Source organism: Podarcis gaigeae (genome assembly GCF_964106915.1).
Source record: "Podarcis gaigeae genome assembly, chromosome: 16".
Classification (NCBI taxonomy): Eukaryota; Metazoa; Chordata; class Lepidosauria; order Squamata; family Lacertidae; genus Podarcis; species Podarcis gaigeae.
The window spans coordinates 40,723,972-40,751,324 of record NC_139693.1 but is presented as its reverse complement, the minus strand read 5'-3'; the positions used below and the strand labels follow the sequence as shown (position 1 = coordinate 40,751,324).

General features: G+C 44.4%; 1 protein-coding gene and 1 long non-coding RNA gene across 3 annotated transcripts in view; both read left to right on the top strand.

Annotated features, from left to right (window-relative positions):
- LOC310834395 overlaps positions 1 to 27,353 on the top strand; it is a 128,178-nt gene that overhangs the window by 73,940 nt on the left and 26,885 nt on the right. The gene's annotated exons all lie outside the window — the stretch shown is intronic.
- Positions 1 to 27,353, top strand: part of ZNRF3 (zinc and ring finger 3) — a 74,709-nt gene that overhangs the window by 20,471 nt on the left and 26,885 nt on the right. For both annotated transcript variants that reach the window (XM_083717851.1, XM_083717850.1), the window contains exon 2: positions 26,136 to 26,261. In XM_083717851.1, the coding sequence (XP_083573977.1) occupies positions 26,136 to 26,261 (126 nt within the window). The remainder of the gene's footprint in view (positions 1 to 26,135; positions 26,262 to 27,353) is intronic.

Sequence of the window (27,353 nt, the reverse complement as noted above, 5' to 3'; positions counted from 1 at the left end):
ATTTGGTGGTGCCGGAAGATCACCCTGGTTTTATTGGTTTTCATGTTGTTTTATATATGCTCCCCTGGCAAAAGGAAAGCAGTGAGGCTTCTTAGGGAGCTGAATGGTGCCTTGCTCAGCTTTTCTCCAGAGGCGTCCTATAAAATGCAGTGGTGGCATGTCAGTGTACTGCATATTATGTTTATGCATTTGAAAGTATATATTAACTGCTGGATATTTTAAAAATCTCTAAATGGTAGTTTATTGTGTAGTTGCACGAGTAGTTCTAGTTTGGGGATTCTAAAGGAAGCAAAATGGGTCTAAGAGAAAGGAGGTCTCCGTGAAGGTGTAGTAGTAGTAGTAGTAGTAGTTGTCCTCCCCCCTCCCCCCAGGGGCTTTGTGCAGAGAGGTGTTATCCTTGCACAAGGTCCTGAGAACTGTTCCCTATCCTCAGGCGGCGGCAGCAGTAGGGTTAGAAGTCTTCCCAGGGCATGGAAGTGCCATCTCCCCTATGGAGCCAGAAGGTGGTGCCACCCTGGGGTGACCTCCCAAGGCTCACTATCGTCTGGCATATCTCTGAGGGGTCTTCTGTGGGTACTTTAAATAAGGGTGTTCTGATGCCACTGTTAATGGTACATAAACGTACTTAAAATATTTTTATCCCACTCATCAGCTAAAAAAAGGGACTCCCAAAACAGTTAACAACATTCAGTGATATTATAGTTGTTGCCTTCTTGGCTGACACAAAAGGAATTGTGCTGACCAACTGGAATTGGAGTTGCGGCATGTCCCCCCGCCTGCCCCAGCGTCAAAAGATGCTGCTGCATGCCAGCCAGCCAGCCAGCCAATCTGGGGAGATGTCTTGTCACTGTTTAATTCTGGATTGTTTTATCTGGTTGGTTTAATGATGGTAAACTGCTTTGAGATTTTTTTCCTTTAAAATATAAAGTGGTATAGAAATGAAATTAACCAACACAACAAATCTGCCGAGCCCCCCCAAAGGCTCCTAAACAGTCTGTTGCAGTGACCACAACCTAGATTTAAGGTGCCATTTGGTGATTAGCTTATATACCTGAGTTTCTAACACTGTCTGCAATTTACAAAATACTACTCCACAACACTACAGGCCCCATTACAACAATCAAAGACCAATGGGAACATGACATAGGATACGAAATAAACTCAACCCAGTGGTTGAGGACATGGCTTACCTGCCTCCTTAGTTAATCCCTACAGTGACCCTGTGAGGTACTTTAAGAGGCTGTGACTGGCCCAAGGTCACCCAGTGAGCTTCATGACTGAGTATGGATTTGAACCCTCAACTCCCAGGTCCCAGTCCAACACTTTAACCACTACACCACACTGACTTCATAAAGTACTTCTGCTATAAGTAGGTAAAACAATATGGGGAAAGCAAAATGTCACTTAGGGAAGGATCTGGAATATTTTCCATGAAGTTTGAATTTATTGTTTTTCTAGATTGTTTCATTTGATGTTCATCATCATCATCATCATTCCCCCCACCAGGGTAGGGGACTGGCACCTAGACATTATGTTGTTGTCACCATAACCTAGATTTAAGATGCCATTTGTTGATTAGCATACATATCTGAGTTTCTTTAAACCCTTTAGATCTATCTCAACCAAAAGAAGGGAACTCACTCTGAAACTTATCTATAGATGTTACCTAACACCACAGAAGCTGGTGATGATACATCCAGGAACTTCACCTAAGTGCTGCTGAGGTAGCTCCTCCATGGGCACATTCTTCCACCTGTGGTGGGAATGCCCCCAAATTCAATCCTTTTGAATATCAGTCTCACAAGAAATCAGCAAAATAACAAAACTGGTAATAGAAGCAACTCCAGAACTGGCTCTACTAAATATATCCCAAGGCAATAATGTGCACTCCCATGACACAAAAACTCATAAGCTGCTTACTCTGCTAGAAGCATCATAACTAGACCCTGGAGAACAGTTGCTGCCAGGCAGCTGCCTTGCCCAACTGGGTGCTCTTCATGACCACCTCCTAGCAGACCCAATAGGCAGCATTGCCAGTGGTCACAGATGATGATGGGAGTTGTACTTCAATAGCATCTGGAGGGCACAAGGTTGGGGAAGGCCACTGTAGACAGTACTGAGCCAGCTGAAGCAGTGGTCTGACTTTGTGTGCGGTTCAACTTTTATGCGTGAGCAAATAGTGGTTTTTTTTGTTTTTTAAAAAATAAAGAGCAGGTTATAAAAAGATGATGGGATGAAGCTAGCTCCCTCGATGCAGCCCAGGGCCATTCGTCACCTGCTCCTGCAGGTTCATTGTTGTTGCTGTGAAGGGGAGCACTGACACTTAGGTTTGGGGCCAACTGCACCACTGAGGGGCAGGCAGATTCCCAGCATCTGTGCCGGCTGTGCAGATGTGGCCAGGGGTTGGCAGGCAGGAAGCCATGTTCGGCTTCTGGACCTAGATTGGGGCGGGTGGACTTGTGCGCAGAACTGCACCCTTGTGCACATGTGCCTCTTGTCCGCTCCTGCTCCTCCAGTTGATCTAGCAAAACCTCAGCTAGGCAGGAATGGGTGCTGCTGCGTTGCCCTAAACTGTGCAGGCAAAGCAGATGCTATCAGCTCCTCCGGCCCTGGAGCAATGAAATGGAAAGATCAAAGCGCAGAGCAGCAGCACACAGAGGCTCTTCAAAGCCTGAGTAAGGCAGAACTGATACAAAAAACCAGAAGGCTCTTGGCTGATGTAATCATAGCCTGTGAGACAGGTTTCAAAGCATTTTTAAGAGAGAGAGAAAAACAAAGGCACCCCTTGTTTGCTCAGAGAGGTGAAGCGTGTATGGTGGAGGCAGGGAAAGAGTACCTGCTTGGCTGCGGAGCTGATGGCTGAGCCTCGCAGGAAGGTTGAGAAGTTTCCTCAAGCCTGGTGTAGAAGGAAGCAGGCAGCCTTGTTTTCTTTCATTGTTTAGAATGAAAGTTTAGAAGAAGATGCTGTGATTATTAAGACCCAGGGTGGGTTTCTCCAAAACAAGTCATGCCAGACTATTTCTTTGATAATGTTACGAGCTTGCTGGATCGGGGAATGCTCATCATACTGGAAAGATGGACAGGTTGTTGTGCCACAGGGTTCACCCTGGGCCTGGTGTTGTTTAGCATCTTTATAAATGACTTGGACAAAGGGACACTCAGCAAATTTGCAGATGACACCAAATGGAGAGGGATAGCTAAAGCCTCAGAAGATAGAATCAGGATTCAAGATGTCCTTAACCGGTTGAAGAACTGGGCCCAAATGAGTTTCAATAGGGATAAATGTAATGTGCTGCACTTGACAGGAAGAACGAAATGCACAAATATAAGATGTGGGACACCTGGCTTACTAGTGGTAGATGTGAAAAGGATATAGGGGTCTTGGTGGACTCCAAACATAACATGAGTTATGTGTGTGATGCAGCAGCAGAAAAGTCTAATGCTCTTCTAGGTTGCATCTGCAGAATTGTCTCCAGATCAAGGGATGTTATGCTCCCACTATATTCTGTCTTGGCTGGACCACACCTGGATTTGTGTGTCCGGTTCTGGCCATCACAGTTTAAGAAGGATATTGTCCAGCTGAAATGTGTGCAGATGAGGGTGACCAGGATGGTCGGGGGTCTAGAAATCAAGCCTTATGAAGAAGAGTTGAAGGAGCTGGGTATGTTTAGCCTGGAAAAGAGGAGACAGAGAGATATGATTGCTGTATTCGAATATCTGAAGGGTTGTCACCTGATAGAGCAAGCTTGTTTTCTGTGCTCCAGAGGCTTAAGACACCCCACTGAGAGGAAGTTTTCATTCTATAGTCAAGTTCATAAAAATTGGACATTTTCTTAATAACAGTGTCCCTGCACTATCAAATTCAAGACTGGGACATTGTTGTTTGTTGTGTATCTACTCACAGAGCAATAACATTGGATTGGAGATGTCATAGTACAACTGAAATATCAAGAAACTAGCATCTTAACATCATACTTAATGATGAACTATTCATAAAACGAAAGAAGGCTAAGACTAAACAAGTCTTTGACTTAAATGCTGAGGCTTTGACCACTAGAATGTATAAATGGGAAGGATATAAAGCTTTTATTTGAGGTCAAATTACAGCATACACATCACATTTAGAAATTTAGAAATAAACTTAGAAATAGTCAGGAAAAAATGAAAAGAGGAATTAAAAGATCTATGCACATTAATAGTTAACAACCTAACTGTACAGTAAGCCACAAAAGAAGAAAATTGAACTAAATAATATATTATCCCAACAAGTAGAATTCATGTTCATGTGTATGGGACAAAAGCATTGGGAAACAGGTGAAAGGGTGGGTAGGATTCTGGCAAATTAACCAGAAAGGAAGGAAGGAAGGAAGGAAGGAAGGAAGGAAGGAAGGAAGGTCAACAAGCCCACAAATTAGAGAGGAATCAGATGAAGTGCATATATCTTCAACAAATATGAACAATCAGTGTTAAAATGTTACTCAGTTCTGTATAGTAACCCAAAAGAGCTATCTGAAGAGGTTATGGAGAACTTAAAAATTAATAAATCTACCAGCTCTTGAGACAATGCACAAACAACTATTAATGTCTCCAATATCAGAAATGAATGAATTCTTATTTGCGTCAGCCATTGGCCATAGTAGTAAAACAACAATACAATATACAAATAATAGAAATAAAAAGTCAATTATATGAAATACATTTTTGGGTTTTGAATCAATAGTCAGATAGTGGATCTTATTCTAATTGCCCCAGCTAGAAACCTTGCAGCCTTTGCTGTCACCTGCTCATCTTGATCTGCTAAGAGAAAGGACATTGTGGCACTGACTGGGCGACCCGGGATGGACATTAAAAGAGGGGTGATAGCCTCATTCCTCAAGTCTTTATAAAGAGTGGAAGCCAGAAGGGCATGCGCCACCAATTTGGTACTGCCATCTCCACAGCTACATAAGTGTTTTTCATGTGGAATCTGTTGGAATCGTCCCTCAATTACAGCCAAGGGCAATACATTCAACCTTGCAAGAGTAAAAGCGCACCTATATTTTAGAATTGCTAGGTTATGCAGATAGGGTGCCAGAGAGTCGAAATGGGTAGGTGGAAAATTGTCATACCATGGGCAAAATTTCCTTATTGTGGCCAAGTTGTTCTGACGCTCGAAATCATTTAGGCGCTGACAAATTAGACTGTTTGCTTTACTAAAACCCAAAGTGAGTAGCTGTTGTTGTGATAAACCACAAGAGTGAAGTTTTTGATAGACAATTTTAGTCCAGGTGCTCTTGTGACAATCTTGCAGCACTAGGGATATTAGACTGGGGGGAATCTGAGTTTAGGCGAAGCCAATAGTTAAGTGTCCTATGCCAAATCCGTAAATCTACTGAGGGAAGATTATCTCTAGGGGCAACGAGGCGTTTGGGAAATAGGGTGGTACAGAGAAAATTTGCCTTAAGAACTTTGTTTGGACAGCTTCCATAGATCCAAGGTGATGTCTGTCCAAATATGAGCCCCATATAATAACTCTGCTAGTGATTTAGCCTGGAACACTTCCAGGACTGATGTTACAGTATATGTTTACCACCTTTTGTGTAGAAAAAGCATGTCAAAATTTTGGCACTTTGGAATGCTTTTTCTTTTGCACATTTCTGGTGTGCTCCCCATGACCCCGTAGACTGGAAAAAAGGCTAAGATATTTGAAAACTTTAAGCTGTTCTATTAGCTGATTGTCCATGTGCTGTCTATGAGCCCTGTAGTTTCTTGAGAAAACCATGACTTTGGTTTTCTTGTAATTCACAGCCAGATGTTCTCTCTGGCAATATCCTGAAAATGCCCTCACCAGTCTTTTTAGGCCTGCTTTTGTTTGGGATGGACACGGGTGGCGCTGTGGGTAAATCCTCAGCGCCTAGGGCTTGCCAATCGCATGGTTGGCGGTTCGAATCCTTGCGGCGGGGTGAGCTCCCGTCTGCGGTCACAGCTCCTGCTCACCTAGCAGTTTGAAAGCACCCTTAAAGTGCAAGTAGATAAATAGGTACCGCTTTATAGTGGGAAGGTAAACGGCGTTTCCGTGTGCTGCGCTGGTGCTGGCTCGCCAGAGCAGCTTCGTCACGCTGGCCACGTGACCCGGAAGTGTCTCCGGACAGCGCTGTCCCCCGGCCTCTTAAGTGAGATGGGCGCACAACCCTAGAGTCAGACACGACTGGCCCATATGGGCAGGGGTACCTTTTTTGTTTGGGATAGAAGAACCGCATCATCTGTATATAATAATATTGAGATGGGTTTTGAGGCCAATTTAGGGGCATGATACTCTGGAGACGTTAGACACTAGACAATATCATATATGTATAGGTTGAACAGTGCGGGGGCTAGAATGCACCTTTGCTTGACTCCCTTTGTGGCTGGTACAGATCCTGTAAGTTGTCCATTTGTGGAGCAGCGCACTTTCAACACTATCGTCAAATAAGCATTTGATCAAGTACAGTAGTCTTTTGTCTATACTTGAGGAGTTCAATTTATCCCAGAGTCTTACTTGCGAAATTGAGTCAAATGCAGCTTTCAAATTGATGAAAGCTGCATAAAGCACACCACGTGGTTTCATAGCCTACTCGTCTATGAGATGTGCTGGAAAAAAGCAATGATCTAGGGTGGATCTGCCTTGCCTGAATCAGTATCACAAACTGAGATTAGGGGAAAAATCTAAAACATGGTAAATGGTAAAGCACCAGGGTTAGAGGCTTTCCCAGTGGAATGGTACAAAACATATATTGATATTTAGGCGCCTAGGTTATGCCCATTATATGATGAGATATATAAAGAAGGAATTAGCTCAATATTATTTAATCAGGCATACATTACTATTATTCCCAAACCCGGCAAATGCAATGCGCTAGCTATTGCCCAATTTCTCTGTTTAATATTGATGCAAAAATCTTAACGGCAATATTGGCAAGAAGGCTGCAAATAGTAATACTGACTATTGTTAAAAACAATGAAACAGGGTTTATAAAGACAAGGCAAGCTGCAGATAATATCAGGGTGGTTGTGGATTTGAGAAATATGAGCAAATATGATTTAGCTATATTATCTCTAGACATGGAAAAAGCTTTTGATAAGGTCCATAAACAACACATGGAAAAAGTACTACAAAAATTTGGCTTTCCACTGGATTTTATAAAAGTTTTTTGAATGTGCCAGACACAGTAGAACATATTATTTTCTATTGTCCATTGTACAACCAGCTATACAAACACATGCTATCCCCCTTTTTTTGGTAGTTGACATCATGGCACAATGAAAATATCAGATTTTATCTGTCTGACATTAACCCGGAAGTAACTCCAAAAGTGGCTGAATTTTTAATCAATAGTATCTCTTAGAGTGGTGAATGGCACTATTTAGTGGGAAGAAACTCCAATGAAAATCCTTGTTATGACTGTACATATTTTTACATGGCTGTTTATTTGTATATATTTTAATTTTTTATATATGGATGTTTTATGATGGCCTATATTTCGCTGTGGGTTAAACCACAGAACCTAGGACTTGCCGACCCCCTGCAACGGGGTGAGCTCCCATTGCTCGGTCCCTGCTCCTGCCAACCTAGCAGTTCGAAAGCACATCAAAGATAAATAGGTACCGCTCTGGCGGGAAGGTAAACGGCATTTCTGTGCGCTGCTCTGGTTCGCCAGAAGTGGCTTAGTCATGCTGGCCACATGACCCAGAAGCTGTACGCTGGCTCCCTCGGCCAATAAAGTGAGATGAGTGCCGCAACCCCAGAGTCGTTCACGACTGGACCTAACAGTCAGGGGTCCTTTACCTTTTTTTAACAAAAGAAATCTCCCACTATCACTTTATATAAATGTTTATTAGCCACCAACCAGTTCGATACACAGATTGGTCTCAATCTCAACCAAGCAATGAGAAACTGTTAAGCTCTTTAGCAAGGGTGTCACTGGACCTTAAGCTCAGACTCATGCAACAACAAAGATAAAATTTAGAACTTACAGGACTCCATTGCGCTTGTTTTTAAAGGGCTATCCAAGACATCGAGCTGCTGGACATGTATCAGGGATAGGTAAAGGTAAAGGTACCCCTGCCCGTACGGGCCAGTCTTGACAGACTCTGGGGTTGTGCGCCCATCTCACTCAAGAGGCCAGGGGCCAGCGCTGTCCGGAGACACTTCCGGGTCACGTGGCCAGCGTGACATCGCTGCTCTGGCAAGCCAGAGCCGCACACGGAAACGCTGTTTACCTTCCCGCTGGTAAGCGGTCCCTATTTATCTACTTGCACCCGGAGGTGCTTTCGAACTGCTAGGTTGGCAGGCGCTGGGACCGGGCAGCGGGAGCGCACCCCGCCGCAGGGATTCGAACCGCCGACCTTTCGATCGGCAAGTCCTAGGCGCTGAGGCTTTAACCCACAGCGCCACCTGCGTCCAGGGTGGCCACCTGCGTCAGGGATAAGCCTTCTTTAAAACATATGTTCTTACAATGTCCTATATGGATAATTTCGGGGGACAAGGTAATAGAGACGCCTAATGTAACTATACAGTAAAATATTAAATTTTCATTTTGTATACCAGTACATGAAACCTAACAAAGGGTCAGTATGAATAGACTCTCTGCACTCAAAAAGACAGGTATTGAACTGTAAAAATAAAAATGTTGCACCCTTCAATGAATGGATAGAAGATATGTAGAAGCTTGCAATACATGAACCAGTCGCATACAAATGTAGATTCACCATTGACAAATGTAATTATATTTGGAATTCATTTTTATAAACACTGTACAGTGGTACCTCGCAAGACAAATGCCTCGTAAGATGAAAAACTCGCAAGACGAAAGGGTTTTTCGTTTTTTGAGTTGCTTCGCAAGACGAATTTCCCTATGGGCTTGCTTCGCAAGATGAAAATGTCTTGCAAGTTTGATTTTCAATGCATTACTATGGGAATCCGTGCTTCGCAAGACGAAAAATTCACAAGACGAAAAAACTCGCAGAACGAATTAATTTCGTCTTGCGAGGTACCACTGTATTAGGGTAAGTTTAGCTTAACTACAATAACAATCATGAAGAGTTTATAGTTTTTTATAACGTGGGTGTTATTATTTTTTATTTCTATTTGTGTTTTATTTTACCTTGCACACTTTTAATTTTGTACTTATTTTTCAATAAAGAAAAGAAAAAAGAAAAATACCAATTTGAATAACAGGTTTAAACAAAAGTTCCCAGGTTTCTAATACATATATGGCTATAGGAAGTGTGTAAGATGCCTGTCTGCCAACCTTTTGGAATGGCAGAGTCTTTTTGGTGAGCAGGAACATCTTCTGAACACATTTTTCACTTTTGTGCTAAGAAAAAATAGCTTTTGTTTGGTGTGCTGCCCTTGGGCACAGGGTGGTAAACTGCGGGGTGTAGGTGGGGACTGGCAGTTAATGTTGTATTTTAAATTATCGTTACCTCCCTGGAGCCTTAGAGTAAAAGGCAATAAATTAAATTAGTAATAATGCAAGCTGGAGAGGACTTCTCTATGTTGATGGAAAGCAAATGACTCTGTTAGTATTCCTTGCTCAATAATAAATGCTGCCTGCAGCCTTTGTCCTGCTTCGAAGGCCCATCCTCTTGCCTCTGGTTTGCTCCTTTACACAGAAAAGTAGATTTTTTACTTTCTGTGTTTGACAGAAGGTTGTGCATTCCATTTTCAGAGTATGCATGTCAGGCAGCTTTCTGTTTCATTCAACTTTGTTTTTTCACCAGGTTATTTTTAAGGAGACATTTTTGTAAGATTGACTGTTCTTTAAAAAGAAAAGTCTGGAGTGGAGACACCGACTGAGGCTCCCTCTGCTTGAGCAGGACTCCCTGGAGCTCAGCGGCTGAGAGAGAGTCCTGCCACAGACTCTAGTCTTTCAGATTTCCTCTTGTCTACCATCTTGCAACTGGCAGTCTGGAAATGCAAGAGCAGAATCCTAAGAAAAGGGGGGAAACCTTGGGAATGTGGTTCCCAGCAATCATTTCTGGAAGGCCGGAGGCTCCCCACACCTCCTGACGGGACTGCCAATGCCACCCCCCAGCCATCTATACCCACAGACTGGATTTCCAAGGTGTAATGATGGGGGAGAAGAGCTGAATGAGGCCACAGCCCCTTCTGCAGGAATGTCCAATCCTCCTTGAGAACATCCATTTTGATTTCTGTGATGAGGCAGAGACTGTGGGGACCAGTTTTTGGTACACAGAAAAGGAGGCCATAGTAGAGACAAGTCCCCTCTTTCTGAACATTGTGGTCACCCAATGAAAGTTCAGGGTAAAGAGAAGGAATTCCTTTGTTACATATGACATAATATGAAACGTAGCTAAGATGGCTGTTAAAACGATGAGGCAGGTTCATTAGCCCTACTGGCTGAGTGGAGGCCCCTTCCCTGCCCCCCCCCCCCGCTTTAGAGCCAAGCACCCTTTCTGATTTTGTGCTCCTTGAATCCTGGGATATTTTCAGAAAAAGGAAGCTTCCTCCTTAGGAGTCTGAGAGAGCTTCTCTGACTTGGTGGTGTGGGATTGGCGAGCCTGAGATGGTGAAGAGACAGCATGGCCGTGCACTGGGTTCTCTTGACTGCAAGCATGGATGAGTTTCCAGGCAACTCTCCACAAGCCAGAATTTAGGGTCCCTGGCATAATGTAGATGGGTGCTTTGGGAAACAGCAGGCACATGGCTTTGGGTGTGTGGGAAAGATGCTACAGCTGGGAGACCACTGATCTGATCAGATATCCTGCTCTGGATGTACGTCCAGCTGTATTAGGCAAAGTGGGGGAGGGGTGCTGTTGAGGGACATGGCTTTGGACTGAGCCTACCTGGGAACTTGCATGGGATGCTCAGAAAGGGAAACTTTCTCTGAGCCTGCTTGGTGCCTAATCCAGGCCCTGGAGGCTCTTCCCTTGGGTGCTGTGTCTTTCTGAAGTGTCACTCAGTGGGCATGGCTCTGCTCCAGTGCACTCTTTGGGATGCCTCCCAGAACCATTGGCAAGGAAGCCGTAGCTTGAACATGAACTCCACAGCGGCTGCTATGACTGTTGAGTCTTGCTCAGAGTCTGACTTTCTTAAGAGAGAGAGTAAGGGAGAGGAGAAATCATAGAAACCATAGAATTGTAGAGTTGAAAGGGATCATCTAGTCTAACCCCCTGCAATGCAGGAATCTTTTACCCAATGTGGGGCTTAAACCCCCAGCCCTGAGATCAAGAGACTTATGCTCTACCAACTGAGCTATCCCAGGAGCCAAAGTATGAGTATGACTTGTGGGCCCGACTGTTTGGTTCCCTCCAGCTCCTCAGAACAGCAGGATGCTGCTCAAGGATGTTCCAGAGTGATCATATTGGTAGCCTCGGTCATCTCCCTATTTCAGGAGAAGACCAGGGCCCTAGCTGGCTTGCCAGCTAAAGCCACACCCTGAAGGACCTTGGCAAGCCATCTGGATCCATTGGTCTCTGGGCCAAGCCATCACAGTTGATGCTCTACCCCTGCCACAAGATCCACCTGCGTCAGATAATGTTCTGTGCAGGAGTAATGGAGTCACCACTGCTTGCCCACCCATAGATCCTCCCCTCCCCCATTCTACTACAGAAAACCAGATCCAAAGTGTGTGGCAGGCCAAGATATACTGTAATTTTTGCTCCATAAGACACACTTTTTTCCTCCTAAAAAGTAAAGGGAAATGTCTGTGTGATGAAGTGAATGCTGCGTGGAGGAGGGATGGACGGGAGCCATGGCTCCCGTCCATTCCTCCTCTGCAGCTCGCTTTAAAGCAGCAAAGTGGGAAAGGAGCCGCTTACAAAGGTGTAAAGCAAGCACAGTGGGGGCCGTGTAATCCTTCTCCTGCTGCACTCAACTGCCCCATTGCGATTGGCTCGCGCGCTTGCACCACCCCCTTAGGACGACGCTCGCATGGTCGGAGGCATTCTACGTACAAGGATGATAAAGCAGAAAAGATTAGCATATAAGATTCCTTTTAAACTAGAGGTAGTAAAATATACTAAGGAGCATGGAAACAGAGCAGCGGAGAGACATTTTGGGCCACCTCCAACTGAAAAAATGGAAAGAGAGTGGAGGAAACAGGAGGATCAGCTGCAAAAAGCAGATAAAAGTAAGCAGACTTTTCGTGGAAATGCTGCAAAGTGGCCACAGTTGGACGTGGCCATGAAAGAATGGATCACAAATCACCGGAATAATGGCTTCTCAGTCTCTAAAAAAATGATAATATATGAAGCCAAACACATTGCTGTAGAGAAAGGCATTCACGATTTTACAGGATTACCATCGTGATGCTACAGATTTATGAAGCGATATGGCCTTGCTATATAACTAGAATTGCACAAAAAATGCCAAAAGAATATGAATATAAGATTTTGTCTTTTCATAAATTTGTAATTGATGCTAGGAAGAGAAATAGGTTTGAAATTGGCCAGATTGGGAATATGGATGAAGTCCCGCTAACCTTTGATGTGCCATCTAATAGGACTGTTGATCTGAAAGGTGCCAAAACTATTGCCGTGAAAACCTTCGGACATGAGAAAACCCATTACACGGTTGTGTTGTCTTGCTGTGCAGAGGGCCCCGAATTGCCACTCATGTTAATTTTCAAAAGGAAAACATTTCCAAAAGAAGTGATTCCAAGAGGAATTGCTGTACATGTTCATGAGAAAGGATGAATGGACAGAAATGGAATGAGAGTATGGGCTGAAAAAGTGTGGTCCAAACGTCCTGGAGGGCTTTTGAAAAAACCTGCCTTATTAGTACTTGACCAGTTTAGAGCACATTTTAGCAAAACTACAAAAAAGTGCTTTAAAGAAATGAAGACTCATCTAGCTACAATTCCTGGAGGTCTTACCAGCCAGTTGCAACCTCTCGATGTTTCCACTACAAGCCATTTAAGGTCTTTATGTGAGAAGAGTGGAACAAGTGGATGGCTGCTGGTAATCATGAACTGACCCCTACTGGACGAATGAAGAGGCCCACTATCACTCAAGTTTGTGAATGGGTGAAAACATCATGGCACTCAGTGAAGGAGGAAATCGTTGTACAGAACGATAAAAAAATGTGGCATTAGCAATGCTTTGGATGGAAACGAAGATGGTATCTTATATGAAGATAGTGAAGAAAGTGATGTCAGTGATTGTGAACAACTGAGCTTCATAAATTCTGACTCTAGCACTGATAGATGGTGCAGATGGTGACAGCAGCCACGAAATTAAAAGACGCCTGCTTCTTGGGAGAAGGGCAATGACAGGCCTAGACAGCATCTTGAGAAGTAGAGACATCACCTTGCCAACAAAGGTTCGTATAGTTAAAGCTATGGTTTTCCCAGTAGTGATGTATGGAAGTGAGAGCTGGACCATAAAGAAGGCTGATCGCCGAAGAATTGATGCTTTTGAATTATGGTGCTGGAGGAGACTCTTGAGAGTCCCATGGACTGCAAGAAGATCAAACCTCTCCATACTGAAGGAAATCAACCCTGAGTGCTCACTGGAAGGACAGATTGTGAAGCTGAGGCTCCAGTACTTTGGCCACCTCATGAGAAGAGAAGACTCCCTGGAGAAGACCCTGATGCTGGGAAAGATGGAGGGCACAAGGAGAAGGGGACGGCAGAGGACGAGATGGTTGGATAGTGTTTTCGAGGTTACCAGCATGAGTTTGACCAAACTGCGGGAGGCAGTGGAGGACAGTGGTCTCTGGTCCATGGGGTCACGAAGAGTCGGACACGACTAAACAACAACAGCACTGATAAGTTCTTGGGGTTCACAGAAGACTAGAAGAGTACTCAAACCTTAAAGTCTCTCTTCATTTGTTAATGACAGTGATGATGGTTCTTAATGCCACTGTTAACAGCTGTTCACTTTACATGGTTGAAATATTATTCTGATATACCAGTAGTTTATTAAGTAGTTTAGTACAACATTTGATTCAGAATATTTTTTTTCTTAGAATCATAGAGTTGGAAGAGACCACAAGGGCCATAGAGTCCAACCCCCTGCCAAGCAGGAAACACCATCAGAGCACTCCTGACATATGGCTGTCAAGCCTCTTCTTAAAGACCTCCAAAGAAGGAGACTCCACCACACTCCTTGGCAGCAAATTCCACTGTCAAACAGCTCTTACTGTCAGGAAGTTCTTCCTAATGTTTAGGTGGAATCTTCTTTCTTGTAGTTTGGATCCATTGCTCCGTGTCCGCTTCTCTGGAGCAGCAGAAAACAACCTTTCTCCCTCCTCTATGTGACATCCTTTTATATATTCAAATTCAAATTCAAAATCCTTTATTAGGCATAACACACCACACATAAATAACATAATACAATATAAAATAATAATACAACGCAACATCATCACCTACCATTAACAACCACTAAGTCTCCTTATCATGGCCCATCTCCTTATCATGGCCCATTCTTTCTTCATGGACAGCTCTTAAAAATTCGGCCGCTATTAAAGTAATTTGATCATCGCTGTCCGCTGTGACATCCTTTTATATATTTGAACATGGCTGTTATATCACCCCTTAACCTCCTCTTCTCCAGGCTAAACATGCCCAGCTCCCTTAGCCGTTCCTCATAAGGCATCGTTTCCAGGCCTTTGACCATTTTGGTTGCCCTCCTCTGGACACATTCCAGTTTGTCAGTGTCCTTCTTGAACTGTGGTGCCCAGAACTGGACACAGTACTCCAGGTGAGGTCTGACTAGAGCAGAATACAGTGGCACTATTACTTCCTTTGATCTAGATGCTATACTCCTATTGATGCAGCCCAGAATTGCATTGGCTTTTTTAGCTGCCGCTTCACACTGTTGGCTCATGTCAAGTTTGTGGTCAACCAAGACTCCTAGATCCTTTTCACATGTACTGCTCTCAAGCCAGGTGTCCCCCATCTTGTATTTGTGCCTCTCATATTTTTTTTGCCCAAGTGCAATACTTTACATTTCTCCCTGTTAAAATTCATCTTGTTTGTTTTGGCCCAGTTCTCTAATCTGTCAAGGTCGTTTTGAAGTGTGATCCTGTCCTCTGGGGTGTTAGCCACCCCTCCCAGTTTGGTGTCATCTGCAAATTTGATCAGGATGCCCTTGAGTCCATCATCCAAGTCGTTGATAAAGATGTTGAATAAGACCGGGCCCAAGACAGAACCCTGTGGCACCCCACTAGTCACTCTTCTCCAGGATGAAGAGGAACCATTGATGAGCACCCTTTGGGTTCGGTCAGTCAGCCAGTTGCAAATCCACTGAGTGGTAGCATAGTCAAGACCGCATTTTACCAGCTTCTTTACAAGAATATCATGGGGCACCTCGTCAAATGCCTTGCTGAAATCAAGGTAGGCTACATCCACTGCGTTCTCTTCATCTACCAGGCTTGTAATTCTGTCAAAAAACAAGATCAGGTTAGTCTGACATGACTTTTCTCCTCTAAAAACTAGGTGCGTCTTATGGTCAGGCGTGTCTTATGGAGTGAAAAATATGGTAATTTGACAACAGGCCCATCTGTGGTTATGGAACCTCTGAACTCCAGAGTCACTCCCAACAAGTGTTTACGTTAAAACCTACCAAAACCAGAATCCTCGAAGCATTTCAATGGATGACTTTAGTTTTTCTTAATGCACTGTCTTTATTTTTATGTCAGCTGAATGGCAGAGCCCAGGCTTTGTGTGCAGAAGGATCCCACTTTAACCCCAGGCCTCTCCAGGGCATGGAGGGAGACTTTTCTTCCCATCCCCGGTACCTTATCCTGGAGAGCTGCTTGTGCCGGTCAGTGGAGGCAGTCCTGGGACAGATGGGTCAATGGCCTGGCCTGGCCTGAGGCAGTCTGTCCCCCCATTTTATTTGATACATTTTAAGGCCTGCTTTTCCTTACAGTATTCTTCCTGTCCCTATTTTATCCTCATGACAGCCCTGTGAGGTAGGCTGGACTGAGAAAAAGTGACTAGCCTGAAGTCATCCAGTGAACTTCATAGCTGAATGAGGGCTTGAACTTAGATCTCTGCGGTGCTATAGCTAGTGCTATATAACATGACCCCATACTGCTGACTAATTATTATTTTATCCTTTATTTGTTTGTCAGTTGCTTACTACTAACAAATAATCCATTCAATATGAAGCACACAAAAGATTAGAACAGTGAACACCATCATTTCCTGATTGTAAGAACAGCAAGGCAAAACCCCAACTACCCCCAAAAGCAGATAAATCAACTAGAAATCCACCAGAGCAGACTAGATATTGACAGTCAGATGAGTGGGAGAAGTGGAAAGTCTTTGCCTGGCACTGAGAAAATATTGATGCTAGCCAGACTCCTTGACAGATTGGAGCGCTGCTACAGAAAAGGGGTTTTGGTGTGGAGCCCCTATGAGCAGTGAGAAGGTTTGATCCTCACATAAGATGCAGGGTTCAAAATTAGCAGGGCTCCAGGCTCATTTTGCGCCTAAAGATTCTCCATTTGCGAGAATCTCAAAAAGTCTGGGTGCCATTTTTTGCACCTGGCTGACATTCAAGGATTACTGAAATGTATGTGCTTTGAAGTCTCAAAAGTATATGTTAAGGATAGACAATATGTTAAGGAGTTTAACAATAAAGAGTAGAGTGTTTTGAAAACTGAAGTACGGTACCAATCTTTTTATTGTAAACACCAAATTAAACATGCATTAACAATTTCTGCTAAAAATGTGATATTAACAACGTGTCAAGTATGTGAGTTGTGTATTAGTTCATGCTTCTCAAAATAATAAAGTGTTGCTGATACCTCCCCACCCCCCCAGTGGTGACTAGATAACATTCCATTTTGGCGCCCACAACCCAGATCCCAGGATACACTGGGCTCCTAGCTTTTCTATCCCAGTTTCTAGTAAGTAAGTTTCTAGTGAGCAATAGGTTGCAGAGGAGAGGTGAAGACGTGGGGCTCTGCAGGTGGATTTGCTGGCCATGTCTGACACAAGGAGGACCAGGCAAAGGCACCCTGGGAGTATTTGTGAATGAAGCTGGGGGAGCCCAGTGGTACTGGGATCATGCCCCTTCCATCACCACCTCTGCAGCCTCAAGTAGCAGAAGCATGCAGGCCAGGAGGGCCACTGTCCTTAAATGCTTTAGGGTGTTCAGACTTTTTCAGTTTTCCTTAAAGCAGTCTTGCAGTGTCAGCAATATTTTGGTGGCTTAGCACAGGGCCAATTGCTTTGGCACCTAGAAAGTTTCCAGGGTGAGAGAGAAGCCGCTCTGTGTTCGCAAAGGAGTGGGGTGTCTTTTCAAGCTGTCACCTTGTCTATGTGGTGGTTGGGGGTCTTTCACCTTGGAGCAGTTTTTGTAAGGCCCATTAATCCTTCTGGAGAAGACTGGGGTGAGAGTGGAGAAGGTGGCAATGCTTTCTGCCATGTGTGTAAATTGGAGATGGCTGTCCCAGGCCACTTGTGAGCTTACCACACTTGTGTCCCCATGTTGTCTGCATCTTAACTTGTTGGTGGCAGTGTACTTTCCTTGTTGGCCATCAGAAGGGGCCAAGCCGGACCTGCACTCAGTGGTGTGGAAGCCACTCCAAACAGAGGGAGGATGTTGATTTTTTTGTATAGACCCAAGTGTGGTGACGATGCCCATTGGCATTCACACTCTCACTTTCACGCTGCCAAGTGGCATGGGATTGCACCCCAGGTACATGGTTCCCATGCTGCAGGTGTGTGTGATTGGGAGGAGGTGGTGGGAGAAGCCTTGCATCCCTCCTGAAGCTTTAACTACAGCATCTGTGTATTTCAGGCTATTTTCCTTTCAGATAGTGCCAAGAACTTTTGGCTCTTGGAGTTACTGGCAAATCTCTTCTGCCAGAATAGTCTGGACATAATATTGTTCACCTCACTGTCTTTTCTTTTCTCTCCTTGGGGGCCATGTGCCATAAGCCTTTGGCCAGCATTGGAAGAAGACACAACAGTGCTGTGGCCAGGTCTTTTGATGTGTTGTGGGTGGGGTGGGGGGGGACTTATTCTACTTGCAGGAGACCAAATGCTTATGGTTATCCTGTCTAATGGATGCATTATAAGTTGGGAGGGAGTGGAAGAACCCATAATCCCATGGTGTTTCTTTGGCCTTTGGAAGATCACTCCCTGGCAGACTTCCAGGCTGACTTATTCTGGGTTCTGTTCAAGCTGGGTGAGAGCGTGGCCTGGACCTATCTGTGAGTAATCCCCACTGCCTCAGGCATGGAAAACTTGGGAATTTGAGGTTTTAGCATTTATAGATCACATACTAAGATAAGATGAATATGGTACTCTACCAAGGTTACTGTTCAGTCATGACCAGAAATTGTATAAAGGTTAATGGATCTATGAAATCTTCTCACTCGCATTTGATGGCTAGAATTAAGGGGTGTTTTTTCCTGAGTTACATGTCACACTGGCAGAGAGACAGGAAGGAGGGGAATCACGGCCTGAGCCTTTTCCTGGGCAAATGGGAGCCTGTGGATGGGACTGCAGGGCAGACTCCCAACTTTGCTTTGTAAATTAGAGAAAGGAGGAGGCTTCATAACTTGGGCAGTTTACATCAATAGTATATTCAAAAGTCAGCCTGACTTTTCCTCATCCTATGAGGTCTTCATGCCCACAGTGGAGTGTTGCTGAGCCAAGACTATGCTTCTAAAACAAATTGGGGTCATTCGCAGAAGCATATCCTGGCCTTGAGTGCATATTGCCAGGATTATCTCACTTGTTTGTAATCTCATCAGGGCAATTAATCAGTATTGTGCAGTAAAATTCTTATGAAGAATTTGTAGCCTCTAGGCATAAAGCCCCCTAAGCCCACAGCACAAAGAGGATTGGTCCAAATCAACAAGAAGAAAAGACTGGTGTAAGAGTTCTGTGTCTGGACCTGACATAAGATGAGCCCAGCTAGGTCAGGTCACAGTGTGTCTGCTTAACTCAACATCTTGCCTCTGAACATACATAGACTGAGGAAGAAGAGAGTAGGACTAACTGGGCGGTCTCATGGTTGAAGCGTATAAGAAATGAGGTCTTCCCAAGGATATTACATTGGGAGAGAGGCTTTTCTTTAGCTTGTTCAGAAATGTTCTCAAGGCAGAGGTGGGCAGTGAGGCGGCCAGGTTTTCAGATGACAACAAATTATTCAGGCTGGCAGATGCTCAAAGTGATTGGGAATGAGCTCCAAAAGAGTCCAAACTTGTTGAATGATCATTACAGTGGAAAATGTATTTTGGTCTATTGAAGTGAGACTGATGCATGTTGGGGCAAAAAATTCTAACTTCACACAGGTGGGAACTAAACTCACGGTGAACTAATCAGGGAAGCGATAGTGGGGCTGTGGCAGAAAGCTCTGTGAAAGAATTGGTCCTAGTGTGCGGCAGCCATGAAAAGGGTGACTTCCATGTTAGGAATCATTAAGAAAGGATCAGAAATTAAAATGCCAACATCATAGTGCCTTTATACAAATTGATATTGTGGCCACACCTGTATGCTCTTACAACTGCCACAACTTGTAAAGCTGGAAAAGGTGCAGTAAGGGACAACCAAGGTGATGGGGAGGTTGGAGCAGACTCGCCTGTAAGGAAAGACTACACAGTTTGAGACTAATTAATTGGGGGTGAGGGGAAGGAATTGAGGAAGTGGGAGAACTGATGAGAGGCTTATGGAATTATGGATGGTATGGAGAAAAGTGAAAAGAGAGAAGTTGTTCTGTCTCTGTCATGTGGGTAAAGCCCATTGAGGCCATCCGGTGAAACCAAATGTTGGGACGTTCGGGGCAGACGAATGTACATGCTACTTATCACAGCACATGCTTAAACTATGGGATTTGCTCCCCCACCCCTTGGGTAGCTCTAGAAGAGGATTGAAGCAATTCATGGAGGAGAATAAGGCTCTCCACGGCTGCTAGTCATGCTAGTTCAGGGACCACATTGCTTTGGGCTTCCCTGTGGCATTCTGGGGTGTGACACTTTCAACCTGAGCCAGCAGTGATTTTTCAAAAGTATGCAACAGATCCATGAAGGATAAAGCAATTGATAGAACTGTTGACTGTGCTAGAAGGATAGTCTTGTATCTTAGGTATGCCAAGTTCTGAAAGCCCTTTTGGATCAGGCCAAAGGCCCACGTAGTCCAGTGTCCTGTTCTCACAGTGACCAACAGATTTATGAGTTCTGGCCTTTCTGTTGCTGCTGAAGAACAACAGTCTTTTTCTCACATTGGAGATGGAAGGAGCAGAACAGAGGCTGTTTCTCTCCCTTCCAGAAGCAGTTTCATGATCTTCCTCACTCTTCCAGTGTCTGCTTTCTCTCCCCTCCCCAATATCTCAGATTGTGTCTTGCATGAAGACTCTGAAGTCACAGAGTTTACAAATAGGGAGTTTGAGGATCAGAGTCCCAGAAGCAGAGCACAGGAAGAACCTGCCTCCACTGCCCCCAGCCTTGCCTCCCGGAGTGCCATGAGCCAACCCCTGCCTTGCTAGCCCTCCCTTCATAGGAAGCCTGAGCCCCAGGGTGGAGTCTCCGTAGGAAGGTGGCAGCCAACGCACTTCTACTCAGAGTAGGTCTATGAATGAGTAATGAATGAGGCCACTCTGAGTAAAACCTTGTTGGATGCCTTCCAGAAGGTTTCCTTTTGTGTCCTGGCTTCCCTGTGCAAGTGGGGTCACTTCCCCTAAGGAGCCTGTGATTTAGAGAGGACTTGGTTTGGGATTTAAATGGTGAAGTTGGTTATTCTGCCTTTTTAAGATTGGGAGCTTTATTTGCTAGAAGGACAAAAGAGAGGAAGTTTCTCCCCTCTGAATCACTAAGCCGCTTTTTCTTGGGGTGGGGGGACTGTTCTGCACTCTTCCTCCCAGTCACGTTGGGCCTGCTCTGTAACAGTAGCCCCACTTAAGTTGTGCGGTCCTTTTAGAAGTTATTTTAAACCCTTGGGAGTGTGTGCAGATACTGTGACCTTGGATAAAGGCAGCAGCAGCCCCCTTTGAGCCAGGCTGTTTCAGACATCTGGGAAGATCTCTGCCCACCCCCACTCATTTATTTCAGTGATTTTATTTAAAGGCAAAAGCTTGGTGGTTTAAACGGCTGGCTGATCCTTCACCCCCAATTTGGCTCTGCTCTGCTTCTTGGAGATGGACTGAAGAGGGAAGAGGAACTCTCTCCTAGTTTAGCTACTGAGATGGCAACAGAGCAGCCTATAAATTGATGGCTTGGGGGAAGCTGAAGCAGGAACATCCATGTGTGTGGTGGGGGGCTGGAGGAGGCTGAAGCACAGAAGGTTAAAGATGTCTGTTCCAAATACAGTTGACGAGAGACATTGTACTGTAAGTGTACCTACGCGAATGCCTCACTCTCTACATCAGCAAAGGCATTGAGTCCAACAAGCTAGAAATTCCCAAAGGGTCAGACACCCCCACTAATCCCCAAGAGTAATTTACTACTGGCAATGTGCTATCATGCCCCTGACCCAAATGCTCAGGAGAGGATGGGTTTTGGATCCTAAAAACAAGGAGGCACCCAAAGACAGAAGTGCTACATGGTAGTGGATGACTCCAGTTATCCCCTCCTAGGCAGGTCCCATAGAATCATAGAACTGTGAAGTTGGAACAGGCCCTCAGGGTCATCTAGTCCAACCCCCTGCAATGCAGGAATCTCAACTAGATAGTACATGGCAGACTTTTGATTCATATTCTTTTTCACAGTTTGTTTATATTCAGCATGAGACACTATTGTACTAGACATGGGGGGGGGGAGAAAAGGGAGGAGGGAGAGGGTTGGGGAGGAATAATGATTTTTTTCATTCAGTTGCATAGTGTTTGTGCAGGGTTTTTGTGTCACCATATCGTGGGTATGCCCTTTATTTACCATATATAGTTATTTGTTTTTATTTGCATTGTGAGAGAGAGAGGGGTCCAGAGCTTGGTTAGTTGCGTTCAGTTGATTGCAGTGTGGCTTATCAGGGGGAGGGGCGGTAGGTTGTGGTTTCTGGTTAACCACATTGACTTGTGTGCTGTTGTGGGGGATAGTTTGTTGTCTTGTTGGTGCTGTGCATGTGATGAAGGGGAACTCCTTTGCTTGTTCCTGTGCTAGTTGTAAGTTTGTCGGCTAACTTTTCTAATTGGGCTGTTTCATGTATATTTTGGTACCAGTGGTCCGTGTTCACTCCTAATAGGTTATTCCCGTGTCTAGTTACAATATTTCTAGCTGCTGAGAGCAAGTGACATGAGTTCCTTGTCATGTGCATGTGTGTTGTTGACCTGGAATATGTTTAATAGGGCTAGTTCTGGAGTTGCTTCTATTACCTGTTTTGTTATTTTGGAGATTTCCTGCGGCAGTCATATCCAAAAGGATTGAACCTTGGGGCATTCCCACCACAAGTGGAGGTATGTGCCTATGTAGGTGCAGCCTCTCCAGCATTTGGATGAGGTTCCTGGGTGTACCAGCACCAGCTTACGTGATGTTAGGTACCATCTATAGATAAGTTTCCGAGTGATAGTCTACCACCTTTTGAGGGAGTCTGTTCCACTGTCAAGCAACCCTTACTGTGAGAAAGTTCTTCCTGATGTTTAGTTAGAATCTCCTTTCTTGTAACTTGAAACCAAAGGTCCTAGAGTCTGGAGCAGGAGGAAACTATGTAGCTTGTTCCGTTTATAGATATCTGAAAATGGCTGTCACATCTCACCTTAGTCTCCTCTTTTCCATGCTAAACATACCCAACTCCCTCAACCGTTCCTCACAAGGCTTGGTTTCCAGACCCTTTATCATTTTGTTTACCTTGCTCTGCACATGTTCCAGCTGGTCAATTCTGCACAGAACTGGACACAGGATTTCAGGTGTGGTCTGACCAAGGCAGAATAGAGTGGGATTATAAATTCCCTTGATTGGGACACTATACTTCTGTTAATGCTTAGAATAGCATTAACATTTTTTGCTGCTCCACACTGTTGACTTATGTTCCACTTGTGGTTCACCAAGACTCCTAGATCCTCTTCACATGGACTGCTAGTAAGCCAGGTGTCCCCCATCTTATATTTGTGCATCTGGTTCTTCCTGCCTAAGTGCAGCACCTTACATATGTCCCTATTGAAATTCATTTTGTCAGTTTGGGCCCAGTTCTCCAATCTGTTAAGGTCACATTGAATCCCGATTCTGACTTCAGGGGCATTGGCTTCCTCAATGATGAGTTGATAAGTATCTCCTCAGTTCCTTTGTCCAAGTCATTTATAAAACATTGAACAACAACAGGCCCAGTACATGCGTGTTCCGGTCACAACAAGCAGGTAAAATTTCTAGATGTATTGAATGCCCTAGAATAGCTGGCAGTGGAACAGACCAGCAGGTCACTTCCCTGGACTTAATCCAAATGGATCCTTGAAAATTATTCTAAGGTGCTCAAGTGTCCTCTGATAAAACATAAAATTCTGCCCACATGAGGAAATAAGGTTGCCAGGAGAGCATGTTGAAGGCTACTTTCCGTGTAATGTCTGTGAAGAAATGCAGATGACGTAAAAGCTGTGTTTGGGGAGGCAACAGATTCTTGCAGGAAATGAACCTGACCGCAAACACAAGAATGTGCCATTTCTATGCCCCTTCACAACCCAGGAACTCCAAGCAGGCAGTGAGGGGTATAGGAAGATCCTTTGGGAATGCTGATGGGGAAAATGATGGCTCCGTCTGCTGCACCATTTAATGCAGTTGTACACCTTGCCTTTGGATAACGCAAAGAAAGCTGCTTCAGAGCATGAGGAAGAGGCAAGCAAAGTCAGGCAAGCGCTTGATGTCTCTTCTTAAAGGGAAGAAACAGCAATATGGTTTTGCTTTAAAAAGAAGCAGCCGTAGGAAAGGAGAGATGGTTAGGGACCATCCCAAGAATGAAACAAGAATGAGAGTGCACCCAATTAAATGAAAACTCTGCTTGCACTGCCGTTTTGGGGAAGGATTAACACAATTAAGATGAATGTGCTGCCGAGGTTGATTTTCTTATTTCAAACTATCCCTATAATTAAAGGAAGCCGAATCTTTAAAGAGTGGCAACGAGTGTTGTCGAGATACATATGGCAGGGAAAGAAACCTAGGATTCAGTTTAAACTATTAACAGACATAAAAGAAATGGGGGGCTTCGCCTTGCCGGATGTGAAATTATATTATGAGGCGGTTTGCCTATGTTGGGTCAAAGATTGGGTAAGGCTAGAGAACGGGGAATTATTAGACTTGGAGGGTTACGATAACAACTTCGGCTGGCACGCCTACTTATGGCGGGATAAATGGAAGATACACAAGGGATTTGGGAATCATATTTTCAGAGGACCTTTAGTTGAAATATGGGATAAATATAAAAATCTGTTGGAACCAAAAACCCCACATTGGCTTTCACCTCTAGAAGTCATGTGTGCGAGGACTATTAATATGAGAAGTAAATGGGCAACATATAACCAGTTAATAATTAAAGAAGATGGGAAATGGATTGTACGACCATACGACCAGGTTAAAGAACATGTCTATGACTGGTTACACCATCTCCAGGTGAACCAAATGTTCAGGAAGGATCTTAAAGAAAGAGGCTATGCAGAGAAGGAATCTAAGTTTCAGACGGAGATTATAAACAAAGAAGAAAAAATTGTTTCGAAAATGTATAGGATACTGTTGGATTGGAGTTTAGGGGATGAGGAGGTTAAGTGTGTAATGATTCGCTGGGCAAAGGATGTAGGACATAATATACCATTTGAAGATTGGGAAAAACTCTGGAAGGAAGGACTAAATTTCACGGCGTGTGTAACGGTAAAGGAAAACATAATGAAGATGTTTTACAGATGGTATTTAACACCTATGAAATTATCGAAAATGTATAAGGTGGATAACAAGTGCTGGAAATGTAGGGTTAGTGAGGGTTCCTTCTATCACATGTGGTGGGAGTGTGGAAAAGTTAAACAGTTCTGGGAAAAAATCTATATAGAACTGAAGAAGATTTTAAAATATACGTTTCCAAAGAAAGCAGAATTTTTCCTACTAGGTATATTGGGTTATGAGATAAGAAAAGAAGATCGTAGATTAGTATATTATGCAGTTACAGCAGCAAGAGTAATGCTGGCCCAGATGTGGAAAAAGCAGGAGACACCAACGGTGGAGGAATGGAGATTTAAGCTGTTGGATTATATGGAATTGGACAGACTTACAGGCAAAGTAAGAAACATAAGAGACCAAAAGTTCACTGAGGATTGGGGAAAATATGTAGATTACTTGGAACTTATTAGTCAAGGGAAAATAACGCTAAAGGGATTTAGAGACGCACTGTGAAAGATTGTGAGTTATTGTTTAAAGAGAATAGGAGACTAAATAATATGTAAGGTTAATATACACTAAGAAACGTATATAAAAAGGTACAATGACAATATATACTAAGAAATGTGTAATTTAAAGTGTTACTTCGAATGATTTTCGGGAAAGCTAAAGGAAGTTTTGAAAATGAAGATTAAGAAATGTGACCAAAGTGAAAATTAAGTTTTTATATATTTCTCTTACTTTTATCTCTTTCTTTATCTTTATTTGTCTGTGTAATACTTTTACTTTTGTATGTTTATATGTGTGTGTGTGTACATATTCTTTACTTCCATGAAATAAAAATTTAATGAGGAAAGAAAACTCTGCTTGCACTGCACCTAACCATGGCCACAAGCTTTGATTCAGCAGGCTCAGAGAAATGAGTGAGATGTTGCTCTTTCTGTGGCTGTTAGCAAACCACTTTGAGACATCTCCCCTTTTGCCTTGGCCATTTGCCTCTGAAGGGATATCTGCTTTGGCAGTATCTCATTTTGTAGCAATTTGCTTCAACTGCTTTGACCTAGAACAGTCCCATGTACAGACACCCACAAAGACTTATGCATTTTTCAGTATTAATGCTGTTCATCTCCCTTCAGTCTCAAGGGCATTGGGACTTTGCAAATATGTCCCAGCAGGAGACACGACTTCTGGATTTTCTCTTGGTCACAGCATTGGTAGGAGCAGGTTGAGAGGCCTGCCTGGAGTTGTGCTCAGCAATATCTTTAGGACCATTCTATGGGAACCTGAGGATGTCTTGATGGGCGGGGCGCCAGGGGCACGGATGTTGGTGACCTCACAATGGAAAGCAAATGAGATGAACCTGTTCATCTGCTTCATGGTGTCCTTTCCCTTCCTCCTCTTCTAGATGCATCCCTTGGGACTCTGCAATAGCAATGATGAAGAGGATTTGTACGAATATGGCTGGGTTGGAGTGGTGAAGCTGGAGCAGCCGGAGGTGGAACCCAAGCCCTGCCTGACAGTCTTGGGCAAGGTAAGAAGACCCTCCCTGATGGTGCAGAGGGCCATGCCCTTGCCCCATGCCACACCATGCTGCCAGGAGACTTGTTTGGCAGGCCTCTTCATTGTGCTGGTTGACTCCCAGGTAGATGTGAGCTTGGTAGAGCACACACACGATCCTGGCAGGAAGTTTACTCCTTGATGCCCCTTTTTCAAAACGTGCTTCCAGGCTGCCGTGATCTCTTGGTGTGCTGCTGGATCTCCATCACGGAGACCTGATCCTGCACCAGTTGCTGCAAAGCCAAGTAAACAATAGGAGATTTGGTGTGCACTGCACAGTCCAAATGGGCAATGAATGTTCACCCAGAAGGTGCAGATTCAGGGCTTTTATGCTGGATGGTTTAGGGCTGCCACATTGTAATCTGTTTCCCTTCCTTCCCAAGAACATCCTTTCCTTCAGACTCAGAGTGAACCCTCACTCCCACCAGATGCTGGGTGTCTGTCTAAAGCCAGGTCTGTTGCAAGGCACTAAGTGCCCCAGCCCACTGCTGCTCTTAATAATGTCCCTCCTGGGCCCTCCGCTCCCCTCCCATTGACAGCGTAGAGCTCCTTCTGCCTTGGTCAGGCAGAGGTACCTGAGAGTCTCCCTCCACTGGAGAATGACCCTAGTCCATGAATAACTCTTCCTTGCCAGAGAGGCTGTTCAGTTTTCCGTTTCCATCTCCTGATGTTGCTCTTGCCAAACTTAGAAGCTGGCATATTTCCAACTCTAAGTCTGTGTTTTGTGGCAAAGGTCAAGCTGGATGCATTCCAAGGTAGCCCCTTTTGGGAAGACAACCGCAGGCATCACTGCAAGGGAGCCATCGCTGTCCCCCCCCCCCCAGCCTCAGCTGGGGCTGCAAATGGCTGCTGGCAGACCAAGAGCTGTGGTGGTCAGTGAGGCTGAGGCCAGGACAGCCTTTGGGAGCAGCACCAGGCAAAGAGTGGGGCGGGATGGGGGGCGGGGGCAGGGAGTGGCAGTCTTGACTCTTGCCAGAGGGCCATTGGCAGGGCTGAGGCATACCTTTTTTTTTTTAAAAAAAAAGAATGCTTATGAGGTTCCTACCCACCTGGAAAAGTGTGAGAA